The sequence below is a fragment of the Phalacrocorax carbo genome, chromosome 2 (assembly GCF_963921805.1).
Source record: "Phalacrocorax carbo chromosome 2, bPhaCar2.1, whole genome shotgun sequence".
In the NCBI taxonomy this organism is placed as follows: domain Eukaryota; kingdom Metazoa; phylum Chordata; class Aves; order Suliformes; family Phalacrocoracidae; genus Phalacrocorax; species Phalacrocorax carbo.
This window is the reverse complement of record NC_087514.1, coordinates 163977889-163992822: the sequence shown is the minus strand read 5'-3', so window position 1 is coordinate 163992822 and position 14934 is coordinate 163977889. Positions and strand designations below refer to the sequence as shown.

Below are 14934 nucleotides of genomic sequence, written 5' to 3'. Positions count from 1 at the left end.
GAAAGGATTCAGTCCCTGCCTGCCTGAGTGGGTGATATATTTTAACCACATTGAGAAGCAAAAGCCTTTCCAATGGCTCTGGACCTCCTCTATCTCTGAGCTGTGCTCTCTGAATTTGTAACAGGCAGGGGTGAGGAGTTTCATCTGAATAGTCCCCCAACCACCAGGGTTACTCTGGATTTGAGTGGTAAAGAACAAACTAGATAGTGAAATGGTCTTTTCTGACCTGGGAAAATCTATGAATTCTTGAATCTAAATAATAGTAATTTCATAATCCTAAGAAGGAGGGCTCATGGTCGATTTCTGACATCATTCTGTGGGTAGGGGAGGAGAAAGAGTTTTTCTCCCTTTTGTCCTTGCTTATACCACTTCTGGACCAGGGAAGAATTGGGAAGCTCTTCTGTAATGCACAAGGAGGGTCTCAAAAACACATCCCTGGGGCTGAAACGAACTGCCTGAAATACATGCTTTCCTCAGTTCCACCAAACCACACAGTGCCCAAAGCTGGAAAGCAGAACAAAAATGAGCTTATGTGTGAGATGAATAACCAGACTCTGATGGAAATACTCCTAGCAGCTAAAATGCAGGAATAACTTGCTTCAGAGGATGGTCTGGTAACACAGAGATCTGCATCCTGCCCTCCCTTGCTTCTAGGCTAAAAGATATTTGGTGAAGGAAAAGGGAGAGAAATCTCTCCTCTTTTATCACACACACAATGTGTTTTATCTGATTTTCTCTGCAGTTTTACCAATTCTAGTAACAGTAGAAGCGGTTTGGACAGGACTCAGAAAATAGACCCTGATTTCCAATTAGTTTCTTTGTCATTCTTTGCCCTTCTCTCACTGGTGCTGGCTATGGACAGCTCCTGCTGCAGTGGGAAATGAGAGAGGATATTAAACTATTAATTTCTTCTTCTCTTGATGCCTCAGTTTCTTATCTCAGCAATAGCACAAGTATTCTTTATCAAGATTATGGTTCATCACAAATGTTAATCCTTGTAAAGGTCTTCAGATCATGTGAGAGGGAGGCACAAATTATTACTGAGCTGGTGAGGGAGAACGAGGAATGGGCTGTTATAGAACAGACCAATGATGCACTTAGTCTCATGTCCCTCCCCAATAGCTGTTGCCACCTGCACCAGCAGAAGACATAAACACTGGCAAGGCCTTTCCAGGCACACTGTTTCTTTTTTCTTTCCTTTTCTGATTAATTTTGTAGATATGTGTCACTGCATCACCTGAAGTACAGAAGCAAATCCCTGACCTCTGATAATAACCAACAATTGTCCTGGTACATCCTCATTTATTGATTTTTTGTCCTTATAATGTTTCTCTAAGCTCATTCAGCTGCAGTGACTGCACCTCTTACAGTAAGATGTTTGCATTGACATTGCTGGAAACCCCTGTAGGTTTAGAAAACATCAGTACATGATCTACGCCAAGCTGAAACTCACCTGGAGAAGAGTCATTGAGAGAGTTCAGGGCAGCTGCCCTCCGTATCTTCTCCAGACAAGTCTCTTGCTCCTTTTTAATGATGCAGTTGGAATGGGTTGCTGTAACCTGAAATGTGGAGAAACAACAATTACAAACTTAAAATAGCTAGTGAGCTTATGATGAAACATCAGTAACACCTCATTCCAAAAAGAAAAAGAAATAAAAACAACCTTTGAAGATGAGAGAAAACAGCAACAAACTTATTTTTCTTTTCTTTTATTTTTTATTTTTTTTCCCCAGAAGGCTGAAGGCCAACTATGGAGCTATAATGCTCATAAATTGTTTGGGGTTTTTATGTTGTTCTCACTGTCAAAATGTAATTTCTAATGTGTTTGTTTATTTTATTGTATTCCGTCCTCATAAAAGGCTGAAGCAAAGGTACCTCTAAATAGAGAAACAACTTAAAGAGGAATCAGAAATCAATTGAGGCTCAGTTTGATCTTCCACCAGTTTCTTATGAGTCTTGCACAATCCATTAACCTCGCTCAGGACTCAAAACTAAATTAAAAGCTCTTTGTCTTAGTCTTTCACACTCTCCAATCCTTAATGTTTCCTTCTTCCTTTATTCCCAGTGAATACAAGCCTACTTTCTTGCCAAAAGAGAATGCAATGCCAATTAAATTGAGATCACTTGATCCAAATAGTTTTGGGTTTTTTTACTATTATTAAGGCTGTAAGGCAGCCCACTACAAGGAAAAAACTGGAGCTAAAAAGAAAAGAAAAAAAAAAAGATAAATGAGTCTGTAACAGGAGCATTGCAGCCAACAGAATGCAGGCAATCCCAAAGCAGCAACAAAATAAGAATGGGACCCAGTCCCAGAAATCAATACAAGATTTCATTCCTGTTGTAGAAAGTGGTCAAGGATATCAACTCAGAAGAAATAGTCTCCGTTTTCATTAGACCATTTTATAGGGTCACTTCTAAGGTTCAAATCACACTGTGGAAAGCACTGTGAAAATCAGTGTGTTGGTTGAAGGTGGTATAGGTCACCCTGGTTCTCTGCAGGCAGCTTTGCTCTTTCATATTTCCCATCCCACTTCCTTCACTCTTGATGATGGAGAACTACAGAGGAAGTAGGGCATACCTGCCAAGTGGTCTGTTTTCCCTTACATACTAAGTCAGAACAAACAAACAGGGAAAGCAATACCTGAATTCGATCTGCTTCAGTCTATTTTTGGAGCCCTGTCTGCACAGGTCAACTTTACTTCTCTCATGTCCCAACAGAGGGAATGGAGTGAACAGTTTGGGTCACTAATGCATTGAACTTCCACCGCACACTCAATACACACAGTAAATCCAAATGCACGCATGATCCTAGTTTGGTGGCGCTTGTGTTGTGCTTTTGTGTATGCTAGGAGGCAAGGAGCCTTTTCCACACTTTGTAACAGCTACCAGCCACCACCCTCATTTTAAAGACAGAGAGGGTTTCCTAATGCACCTACACTGGAAAACATTACTCACCATTTCTAGGAACTGATAATGCTACCCAGTCTCATCTCCAAAATCCCAGTAATAAATTTCAGCTATTTACCCTGTGGGGTGCATGAGGTATAACCATATTAGATTTGTTTATCTTCACAACAAACACTGTTCTGTTCTAAAGGCTCCCAAGAGCCTGGAAAGTATATAGTGTCACAGATCTCTGGGATCTCCCAAGAACATAAGGGCTTTTGCTACATCATCTCCTAAACTTCACCAAAGATTGGGAAAATTGCATTGGCTGACATTCAAGTTCTTAGAATACCTTTTAAAAAGATAAAAGAGAAATAACAAGTAAATCAGGCCTCTGCTGCTAGTACTGGTTTACTCTCCACAGTTGCCCAAGCCTGAAAGTAGTGTCCAGGGGTTGCCTCAATACATGAACGTTGCAATTTCTATACAGTTCAAAATACGCAGATTAGAAAAGCTGTCTAATAATAGTAATAATAGAAATAATATAATTAAAATAGATATTGTCTGTGCAAGCAGGATATGAATAAACAAAAGGAAATGTTTCTTTACACACTTATTGTTAACCTGCAGAACTCTTTTCAGCTTGATATTGTGGGTGTTAAATGTTATATGATTTCAAAATATACATATATATGTGTATGTATGTATGCAAAGTCCATCAAAGGATACTAAACACTAAGAAACCCACCATGCCCAGCTTTTGATGCCCTGTGGGGTAACCCTAGACCTTTGAAGAGAAGGTTTAGATTCAATCTGTAGTCAAAGGACAAAAGGGTGCAATTTAGTCTTCCTATTTTTGGTGTCTTCATTAGCAGAAGTACATCAAAGCCAGGCCTTGATTGATTACAAAGAAAGCCTAAGGTTAAAAGCTTGGATTTTATTGTTTTCCTTGCAGACAGGCAAATCTAGCCAGAAGTATCTGACTAAAGTGACTAAATTTAGTCAATTGTATCTGAGAAAGTCTGGCTCAGAAGGGATTTGAAAGGTAGGCTGCTGGGCACAGAGAGAGTGCTGGAGTGACGTTCTTCACCCATCCCTGTAGCCTTTCTTAAGCTTTCACTACCGGCAGGATACTTGGATGTCACTTCCCATGACCATCCTTATGTGTTTGTTGCACTCTTCATCAACAGATTAAAAAAAAATAAATAGTGGCGAAGATGGAAACTGAGACAGAAAGCAAAGAAAGGCAGGAAACAGTAACCTCGGTGCCAGAGGAGAGGATAGAAGCTGCCTGTCATCTCTGTTAATTAGCGATGCCATACCTGAGGAAATAAAACCGGCTTTGGATTGTTTATAACAAAGGGTTTCTCTGTTGAATGAAGAGGTGCATTAGTGTTATCGTGTTTTCCTGAAAGGATCCACACGTTTTGTGTTTCTCTGTTAACTATGTACGGGCAGAGCCTTTAATCTGTCGAGTCAGTCTTCAGCAACCGAACAGCAGAGCACAATCCAAATGGAAGCGTAAGCTGCAACTTCATGGCCTCCTGATTTCATTTCTTTTGCCTCAAGGACATCTGCAATTTCCTGAGTTCAGTAGAGACAGTCTGGTTTCAGTTTCCCAGAATATATCAGTGATATGTGCAGTTAAAGAATATCTTGACACATACTAGATAAATCAAGAAACCAAGTGGATAGTGCATGAAATTAACTCTTTTTTAAGAATTTATTACTCTCAATGGAGTGAAGAAATTTGACTCACACCAATTTTGAAAGGGCATATATTTGTATAGATACAAATACAGAAAATACAATCAATGTCTGTTTAGTTCTAGGAGAAGACAAGAAGACAAAAAGCAGCTGCCTACGACTTTATATACGTGCAGCAAATTGAGAGCTTTTATTTGTCTTCATTTATTTTTATTAAGGTGGCCACCACAGAGAAAAACTGGCATGTGCTGTGTGTGACTTGCAGTACTTAACTCTTTGTTGTTACCGTGACATTACAGTAATATTAATAACAACCACATTATTGTTACCACCTACACATATTCTCTCGCACATACTCTCAAGGTGCTGCTTTGTTGTGAACTGTCCCATTAAAAAAGCCATTGTTAGTACCCAAACCTGAGCAGAGAACGAGGTGCACGCATTTTTGCTGCTTCCAGACCTGCCCTAGCTACGCGTGTAAACCAGATCAGCAAATTTTAGAGTCACGTGTTTAAGCGAGGCATTGCTCAAATGTACAGATGCGCCAGGGAAGGAACCACATGGGAGGAATTGTGCAGATCAGGAGGGGACCATACAGCTCCCTGCTCATGGAACTAAATATTGTCGTCTTATTCCAGACTGAAATCTAAATAAGCTCTCTTTTTTCTTGTTTTGGTTCAGGGATATCAAGCACTGGGAGCAAGGCAGGTGAAAGTAGCTTCAAGAGCAACTTCTTTTCCCCAAGATTTCTCTACTGGAAAGGCAGCAAACCATAAAGCAAGGGTGTGAGTGGGCAGTGGAGAGAGCAGGACTGGACTGCATTAAGAAGATGCTTCCTAACCACTTGCATTAAGCAACACGGGATATGAACTTAAACTGAACACCACGCTTAGGAAGCTGTCCTGACTTACTCACTGTGTATATGACACTAACATACAGCTGGTATGACCTAAGTGAGCATGTCAGAAGTCTAAGCACAGATGTCTAGATTATCTGATGTGCCTTGGGGTTTCTTACTTGACCTCCAGTTGCTGCTGCATGCATGGACCTTTATGTTTGCCCTCTGTCAGGATATTTTGGGCACAGTAGGGTATCTCTAATGGCAAAAGACATTTATGTTTCAGCACTTGAATCATTTCCTCAGCTATATCAAGCTGATACAGGTCTCAGAAGAAAAACAGGACGTTCTTTATGAATGGGACATTATCTTTGCGCTGCGTTCATAGTCACTGGTAAGGACCTGCGCATAGGAGAGGTGGTTGGGTGGCTGGAAGGATTTGGAAAATTTTTAACACATCAAAGCTAAGCATTGAAAGAGGTCTCAGTGTTATCCAAACTAATTATCCTGTGGGACAACAGTGCAGAATGGTCTAGCCAAGACACCCAAACTGTCTTTGACTGCATACAGTTATTCAAAAAATATTGTTCTGCTCATTTGACTCTGTGTAAGAACATTTGCAATTGCTTTAAAATATTATTTCACAACACAAGTTAACTCAGTGGATCTACAGAAGTAAGAAAAGTCACAAGTATTCTTGAGAAACTCCAGGATCAGAAAATATGCTTTGTAGTCATAATAAAGATGTGATAATGAACTGTGCAATTCATTTGGCATTTTCATCTCTACACAGACCTGATTAAATATATGAATTAGTTACCATTAGCTGTTCTTTCCTTTTCTGCATTCCTGTATTATGCCTGTAAAGTCCTGATTCTTTGTTTTGCAAAGTGAATGAGAATATTTCCACTCCATTCAGGATATGTCTATTCACACACCATGACGATAAGGAAGGGGAGTAAAGAAATACAGATAAGAAAAAGCAAAGAAACAAAACCCCAAACTCCCTCCATTAAATCCCTCTTGGACAGTGTTTTACATCAGTGTAGAGATGAAATAGAGTCTGATTCACCTTTTGTCTAAGTGTTGTCTCTAAAGTAATGCAAGAGAGGAGTTTAAACTGCCAGGTATATTAGATCACTCACTTCATACTGAATTACGCTTTTTACTAATTCTATTATGACTTTCAGTTTTTAAAAATTAGCTTAAAAAATGAAATATTATTATGTGAGCATTGCAGAAAGAAGCTTACTTTGTCATGGAAACAACATTACTAGATTTAATTCCTGTTCTTATCAAGCAGTGATTCAACTGGTCAAACCAGGGCCAAGACTTGCAAAATGTTATGTTAAAATTAGAGGTGTTTGGAAAGGAAATCTGACTATCTGGATTTTTTCAGAACTGATTTACATCATTACTGGTACCCACAACACTGGCTTGGCAGTCGAACAAATTGTTGTCTCCAGGAAGGCCTTACGTTGTTACTTGATTGCGTTTTTGTCTGCCTGTGTAAATGGCACCCGAACTACTGTAATTTCAAAACACTTCATACTAAGTGAAAGAGTAAAGCGATTTGAAGCTCATTCAAACCGAGGCACAATTGTACAATCTGCAGCACAGTTTTGACACCATGCTTTAAGCAAATCAAGCAGGAAAAAAAAAAAAACCCCACAGAGTACACTGCCAAAGGAAAGCATTGATCCCTTTCAAACTGGCTTACATGAATTTAAGATATGGTTACCTTCTAACACTGATGGCTCCTGGAGAGATGCATGTCTCTCTGCAGATTAGAAAATAGCAGCAGCATAATCAACAGTTCCCTTCACTCAGTGGATACCTTCTGAAGTGGTAATTCTGGACAAAAGATGTGTTATGCAACACGGGGCAAACCTATTTCTGAGTTTGCCTTAACTGGCTTTTTATCTTGGAGATCAGTTGAAAAATCTCTTTTTGAGCATGGTGAGGCATTCTCAGTATAGTTGATGACTTCCACAGGAACTGACATGTTGAGTTAAACCAAAGTATATCTTTGTACTCTCTCTGATAGGAGGCAATACTAACCAATGTTTCTCAAAGCCTTGTACTAGCAGGATGAAACCACTCATCAGAAAAGTGTTTAAAAATCTTGCTAGACTTAAGGTGCTTGAGGTGAAACTAAATGTTCAATAACCCTTTCTAATTGCTGTCTGTGTTACATAAAAGAGCTTCCTCCCATTGTTCTTGACACTTTCTCCTCCAAAGATAAAACTCCCCTACAATCCCCAATAACACATGCTAGATGTCTCCCTCTTTCATTCCTCAGAGGTCAGCCTAGGCCAGAAGAGCTGACAGTCTCCTGCCAGCATTGCAATTCCCACTTATTTTCAAAAGCATTCAAGAGCAATGGGATTTAAGCATCCAAATCTGGGTCTACCCCCTTACAAATCTGACTGAAACTTCACGGGAACATTCTCAACCCTCCGAGAGCTTTTAGTTTGGAGCAAAAGTGGATTGTGTGGCCTCACTACAGGAAGTCAGTGATGCAGGGCTTGCAGACATCACCTCCAATTGCTTCTAAGGACACTCTACAATTCTTACACGGGCTGTGGCATGGCAGTCCTTGAACATGGCAGAGCCATTGGCAACAGAGCAACCCAGTGTAAATCCAAGCTGTAGCCAAACCTCCATAAGTGACTGTCTCAGCAAGCAGAAATTCATTGAACAGGTTTTTCAGGTAAGTAATGCATATGTAAACTGGTGGGATTTGTGACTGGCAAAGGAGAATAAATAATTGCTACTTTTTATCTGGGCTCTGTGGTCAGATTGCTCAGCCTCAGGTAACTATATTGTATGCAGACTCGGCACAACAGTTTGATTAATAAGTAGAAATGACTGCATGGGAAGATGGAGGGTAGAATCTACCTTCATTAACACATTGTGTCTGGCTGAGAAATGAGGAACAGTCGTATTTACAGAAATCTGGGATACAGTGTTCAGATTCAGCTGAACAACAACAGTGAAAGAACTGAAAGAGGAACTCTTTTGACCACTCTGGGACATGTTGTTCATCTGCTCCGGGGAACTGCTCACCCAGTAGGGTAAGCTTGTGGGTGACAATGATTTTGCTTGTCTGTCTCCAAGATTTTCTCTGCTAAATCAGTCCCCTGTCTTGGTAAACAGACTAGTCTACTCTGAAGCCTAAAAGTTCCCACCTAAACTCTCAATAGGGGGTTAGTGCTTCCAGCTGATACCTAAGAAGGTCCCTGACTATCGTCCTTAACGTTACCCCATACTTAGAGTTGCCATTTTGAGAGCAACAGCAACAGACAGAAAGGTTTGTTCTCTCTTATCACTTCCAGAGGACTTTTTTTTTCAGGAAAAGTACACCTCTTGCTCTTCAAGCAGCAGCAGTAATACAGGAATGTTCCCTGTTTAAACTAGACTCGGAAGGCTGTACCAGGTGTCAGAACAACCTAAAACCATTAGGATACAAAAGGTAGCCTAAAGCTCTCTCAGCCTTTTTTTCCTGGTCTATAGATTTGGTGTTTAGAGCTTCAGTCCCTCACACACCTTTGCCTTCACCCAGGCATCCTTGCTTCTGGTGGATGCAAGACTATGGCAACTATCTATGCCGTGTCTTTCAGATAGAATCATGGAATCACAGGATAATTCAGGTTGGAAGGGACCTCCAGAAGTCTCCAGTTCAAGTTCCCACTCAAAGCAGGGTCAGCAATTGGGTCGGGCCAGGTTTGTTGGGCTTTTCCCATCTGGTTTTTGGAAACCTCCAAGAGTGGAAACTGCACAACCTCTGTGCAACTTACTCAAAGGCTCAACTATCCTCAGGGTAAAAAGGTTTCTTTTTACATCCAGTATGAACCTCCTCTGTTTCAACTTATTCCCATAGTCCATTGTTCTCCTGCCATGCACCATGATGAAGAGCCTGGCTCTTTCTTCTTGATCTCCTCACAGGAGCTATAACGCTGCTACTAGGCTGTCCCAAATGTCTCTCTCCTTCCATCAGCTAAACAAGCTTATTTTCCTCATCCTCTCCTCACAGGCCAGCTTGGTGGCCCTCCTCTGAACTTGCTGTAGTTGTATGACATCTTTAGTGTATTGAGGATCCTAAAACTGGATGTAATATTCCAGAAGTGGTCCAGCAAGTGCTGTGTAGAGGAGGATAATCACTTCTCTGGATCTATGGGCTATGGGCTTGTTAATACATCCCAGGACACTCTCAGCTTTAACCTGCTTTCCTCCAGACCTATGTAAAGTGTACAGAGTCAAGCCTACCAAGTAGCTGAACAGTTTATCACATTGAAAAAAACTCTTGATGAGTTTCACTGAGCAAAGACTGAGGGAATCTGTGCTAATGTAAGACTTCTCTCACTTCAGGGATGTTGGGAAACAGAGAAGCTTTTAGGAGTTCTGCATTTGTCATGGATGCTGCATTCATTTGCAAGGCAAGTTCTTGTTATTACTCATTATTATTTGCCCATTTATACTTCATTACATTTAAACAAAACCCTGAAGAGAAAAGATCTTAGACAGGAAATTTGTTTTGTGCAGGCTCCCAGCAAGTTCAATAGAAACCCCATCTGAGTCACACTTGGAACAGAAATGGGTGATGAACAGCTACAGGAGGCTACAGAAACACTTTCTACACACATACACATATATCCTACCCAAGGGAGAAAGCTTTAATTAATCTACTAATTAAATTAAAGCTATTTGCCCTGAACTATCATGCACATTCCTCCCTTTCACTCCTTCCCACAGGCGGCTCCAGCAAGTGTGTCGTGCTACACTTCTCACTCAATATTCCCCAAAGGGGCTTTGGGACTGGAGAGGACTGAAGAATGGAGGCAAAGAGCTCATTACAGCAGTGGTAATGGGAAATACTCAAGCTCATTCTCAATGTCCCTCCTTCTCCTTTCAGTCCTAAGAGACATTCGTTTAGATATTGTGCCAAAGTGGAGGAAGAAAAAAAAATCCACAACCAAAAAAACCCACTCAAATCCCACAAGGAATCAAATCTTTGCACAAAAGATGGTGCCTAGAGTAGCTTTCTCAACAAACCCTTCTTTCTCCTTCCCGCCTCTGGAGGGTTCCACCATTATTTCACTGTAAAAATTCAAGGAGGGGAATAAAGTACATATTCATGAAGGAAAGAAGGGAGCAGACTGAATGGTGTGTCAGAGCACCCACAGAGTGAGACGAGCCAGTGTGGAGCTCACCAGCAGGGATTAGAAAGGAAGAAAGGAAATGTAAGAAAACTTCCTAATGATGATCAGTGAGGCCACACACAGAAAAAACACCACCAACAACAACAAATCGCAAGAGAAAGAGAAGAGTCATCTTAAGAGGCATTTATGACCAGCTTTGGTTGTCCTTGGGCTATGGATGCTGCCTGGGCAAAAAGTACAGCAGTAGCTGGAAGGAGATTGTTGGCAGAGCCAAGGTGCATGAGCTGCCTTTTCCTCTGATGTCCCAGCTTTTGACTGTGAAAAGTATGACACAGCTGTGCTTTCCCATGTGTTGGCCAAATTCACAGCCATTCAACGTTGATACAAACACAAAATATGTTATAAAATGTTGCACTGATCAGTTAAGGGCCATTCCAGTAATCCAGTTCAGGGGTAAGGAAAGTTTCTACTCTGCTTAAAGATGTTAGCGTGAAATATTTCACTATTTTGGAATCAAAATTTTAAAGGTGATGCAATCTGCTGGGGGGGTGTGGGGGGAGAAGTCCAGATGTATGAATGTATTCCTGCGGGATTACGAAAGATATTGCAAAAACTGAGTTTTCCATATAATAGAAAATTCCAAAATTTGCCTGTATAGAGTTATTAACCACTGTCATCCTTCAGTCTGGGTTTATACCATAGAGGATGATACTAATGCTACTCTTGTTAGGTGATCTAATAAAATAGGGTTCCTATTACGATTGTCTGCCTAATGATGGGTACCTTATCTCTGTATTTAGGACTGCATCAATGCTATGCTGCTGAGAAGCATCAGCACACTGTCCTCTCACAGCCAGTTAATGGTTTGGACATTCAGTGTTGGTCAATATTTATGGCCTAAATTATCTGAGTGAAAAACATGGTGTGGAGAGAGACTAGCAGTGTCAATGTTTGTTTCTTGCTAGTAACAAAAATGAGAGCCCAAGGTGACTTGTGCAGTTGTAGATATTGCACTAATGAATCCCATCCTCAGCCATTCTGGGAAACTGTTATCTGTGCATTGCTTTTCCACCTGAAGCACCCCAGATTTTATAGGCCAGCAGAAGTATTGCACTGTCATTGGCCACATGATTTAATCATGGCTGATCACCAGCATTTAAATATCTAGCAAGAGCTCTTTAACAGCAACATTCAAATGCAGTTCTCAGAAAACATAACCTCTCGTGATATGCAGTTATATCATGACAGTGAGTAGCGAAGTTCTGGGTAGACAAATCATTGCCAAAGGGGTGATCGGTTCCACCAACACAAGTCCCTCCAGTGATGCAGCAGATGGTATTTGGTACGTTTGTGATTCATGATAATTTAGCTACATGCAACATTTCTGTCTTGGGCATTTGTAAGCTTAAAATGATACCTGTTTAAAGATGCTGTAGACATACATCACTGAAGGTAAGAAACCACATTACCTGTTGCATAGTATTTATCTCATTAAAATGAAGGGGTCAACTTCTCAGCTAATGTATATTGACAAATAATGACTTACAATGGCAGATTTGGCCTTTGTCTTTAACCCTATAACCTATATTTTCAGAACCTGAGAACATGCAGCTCTGAACTAGGATCGTGTCCTGTGATTTGAATGCAGTTCAAATGTGCCCCTCTCAAGAGCATGCAGTGATCAGGTGACAGAGTATAATTTTGGACCTCAATTCCCTGTACCTGATATTTCAAAGGCTGTCATATATGCCATAAATATATGCCCAGACTCAGTATTGGCAGGGACCCCTACATTAGCCACAATAAAAACACAACAGGCAGACAGCAATAATTGACATTTTCACAGGAGCTTGAGAGATACAGAAACACAGTCACACCCAATTCCATTTATTCATCACAGAAGTTGAACTCTAGAATGTCTTAGATGAGGTGTGACATGTAGTGGGATTTTCTTTTTACACACTATAAAAAATCCAGACTCACCAACTTAAATCCATTTTCAGAGGAGTTGAGAGCAGCAGCTATACAGCAGAAGAGCAGAGATAGGAACCAGCAATGCAGGATGAAATCTCCAGTCCACATCACACGGTGGGCAGAATGCTCATCAATGCTAACAGGGGGCCAGCTATAGCCTTCTTACACCCCAGTAAATCTTCCCTGTTAGAAACCAACACTAAACACTCCTGCTTTTTAACATTATTTTTTCACATTTCCATGGGATAGGATCCCCAATGGTAGAGATCATGGTTTGAAAGGGTAACACACTGTATAAAAGGTTTGGGCCAGCATCGAACACTGTATTTGAGACCAGTTCTAGTTGCAGGTGTGTTAGACGTACAGCTCCTTCTTACACCTTCCCAAAGTTTTCTCTTTCTTTTTTTCTTTTCCTTTCCTAACATTTTACATACTAATATTATTATTTACTAGTTGCTGTATCAAGAATACTCTGCCATTATAAACTCCAACTCAAAGTTCTTATGAACCAGGATGTACGAATGCTACCACCCCCTGCAAAAGGTGGGATTCCTACCCCTGCGTGACTCCTTATCTGAATGCTTTGCTTGACATGGCGTGAGGATGGATAAGCTGCACAGATACTGCCCATGGGAGAATCATGTGGGTAGGAGGTAGGTGGGACCCAGCCCCTGCTGTGCTAACTGCTCTGTTAGCAGTATAAAATGCATGCAGGAATGATTTTATCAGATATGCACTGCTCATGAGGTATTCTTAGAAAATCCTACCAGTGACTACACTATATTTCAGAAGCTGAACCTCAAGCAGGTTTCAGGATGTTCAGAAATATGATGTGTTACCAAATAACATAGCAAAACTACTAGAAAACAAAACAAAACAACAAAACACAGTGCTAGATTGCACACCCTCTCTCAAATTCCTATTTTACTCTTATAACACTGCAGGGTATGATTTGATTTAAGGAGGGACAACATGCAGTGATAGAGATGGTCTTCTTCTAAGAACAGATCTCCCCCTTAAAGGGTGACTGCATTCCAAATAAACCAGCAGGACTTGGATGCATTTCAGACCCTGACAGATAAGCCACAAGTCTCACTTTTAGAGTCTGGTCATGACCCAGATTCTGCTCCAGCATTTTCTGCTCTACTGCTATACAGAAATTTGCTCAGATAAGAGATATCTTACTTAAAAAGTACAGATGTAGGATACTTTTTATAATCCTCACGGTACATGCCCTGTTGTTCTCAGCTGCAACAAAATGCAGCAGGCATCTCAAGTGTTAAGCCAGTCACCTCAGTTGACCAGTACAAGGGCATTCTTGATGTGGAACTTGGTGGCACGGGGGGGTCTCTCCAAGGGTAACAGATGTTTCAGCTGTGCTGTTTGCAGCTGACTGCAACGCACAGATATTTAGGACTCAGAATCTTTTACATATTTAAACAAGAGACAATTTTTCAGTGCCACAAAAAAAGAAAAGAAAAAAAATGGCTTTAAACCCATCGTTACCACTCTACACTAAAGATAATAAATGCTGGCCAATATGTTCAAGCCTCTTTTCCCAAATTTAATTTGCTAAGTGGGTGGAAGCATCAACGAATCAGCATCCTGGAAAAAGAGGTAACATTTCTGCTGGGTTATTTATGCATGCCATAATTAATAGGGTCCTTGTATGTTGACTAAGAGAGCCTAAAGTTATGTATTTGGGCTTGAAAATGCTGGCTCCTACATCACTAGTGACAATGACAACATCATAGCCTCACTGATACCTGGTTCTGAAGTCTTCACCCATCCTAGATTCCCACACATCTTAATGAGTCTTGACGTAGTATGCATCCCAGCTGTACAAGCCAAAGTTTGCCCCTCTAATTAACAGTGGTGGCTGGTGAGAGCCACAAAATGCATGCAACACAACCTCAGAAAACACGCCTTGCTTTGCATGATAGCCATGAGTTCATGCCTATGTCTTTCCCTTTATTATTATTCATAGTAAACCAAAAACCTCAGAAAAGGTTGTTTCTCAGGTTCACACGAGTTTCCCTACATGGATGCCTGCCCAGGACCTGAAGTGGTCAGAATTTCTCAGACACTAACTTTAACAGCTTCATTTTCATCTCCCTACTCATATCCTTTCCTTCAAATAAGTTAATTTCTCTTCTGCTAATATATTTCTACTTGTAGAGAGAAAACTCAGTTCCACCATGTATATTATTTTTACCTTCAGGGAGTTCAGGACCTTGTGGCCCAACGTATGTGCAATGGAATAAAGACAGGTGAAGCATTTCCTTTAAGGTAAATGGTCTAAATTTTCATAACACCACTTATTTCAGAATAGTACTATGATAGAAGAAAAAAAGAGATAGAGCTCTG

At 40.7% G+C, this 14934-nt stretch overlaps 1 protein-coding gene across 1 annotated transcript in view; it reads right to left on the bottom strand.

Annotated features, from left to right (window-relative positions):
* ADCYAP1R1 (ADCYAP receptor type I) overlaps positions 1-14934 on the bottom strand; it is a 146409-nt gene that overhangs the window by 86326 nt on the left and 45149 nt on the right. The window contains 1 exon segment of the mRNA XM_064445140.1: positions 1454-1559. Within this exon segment, the coding sequence (XP_064301210.1) occupies positions 1454-1559 (106 nt within the window).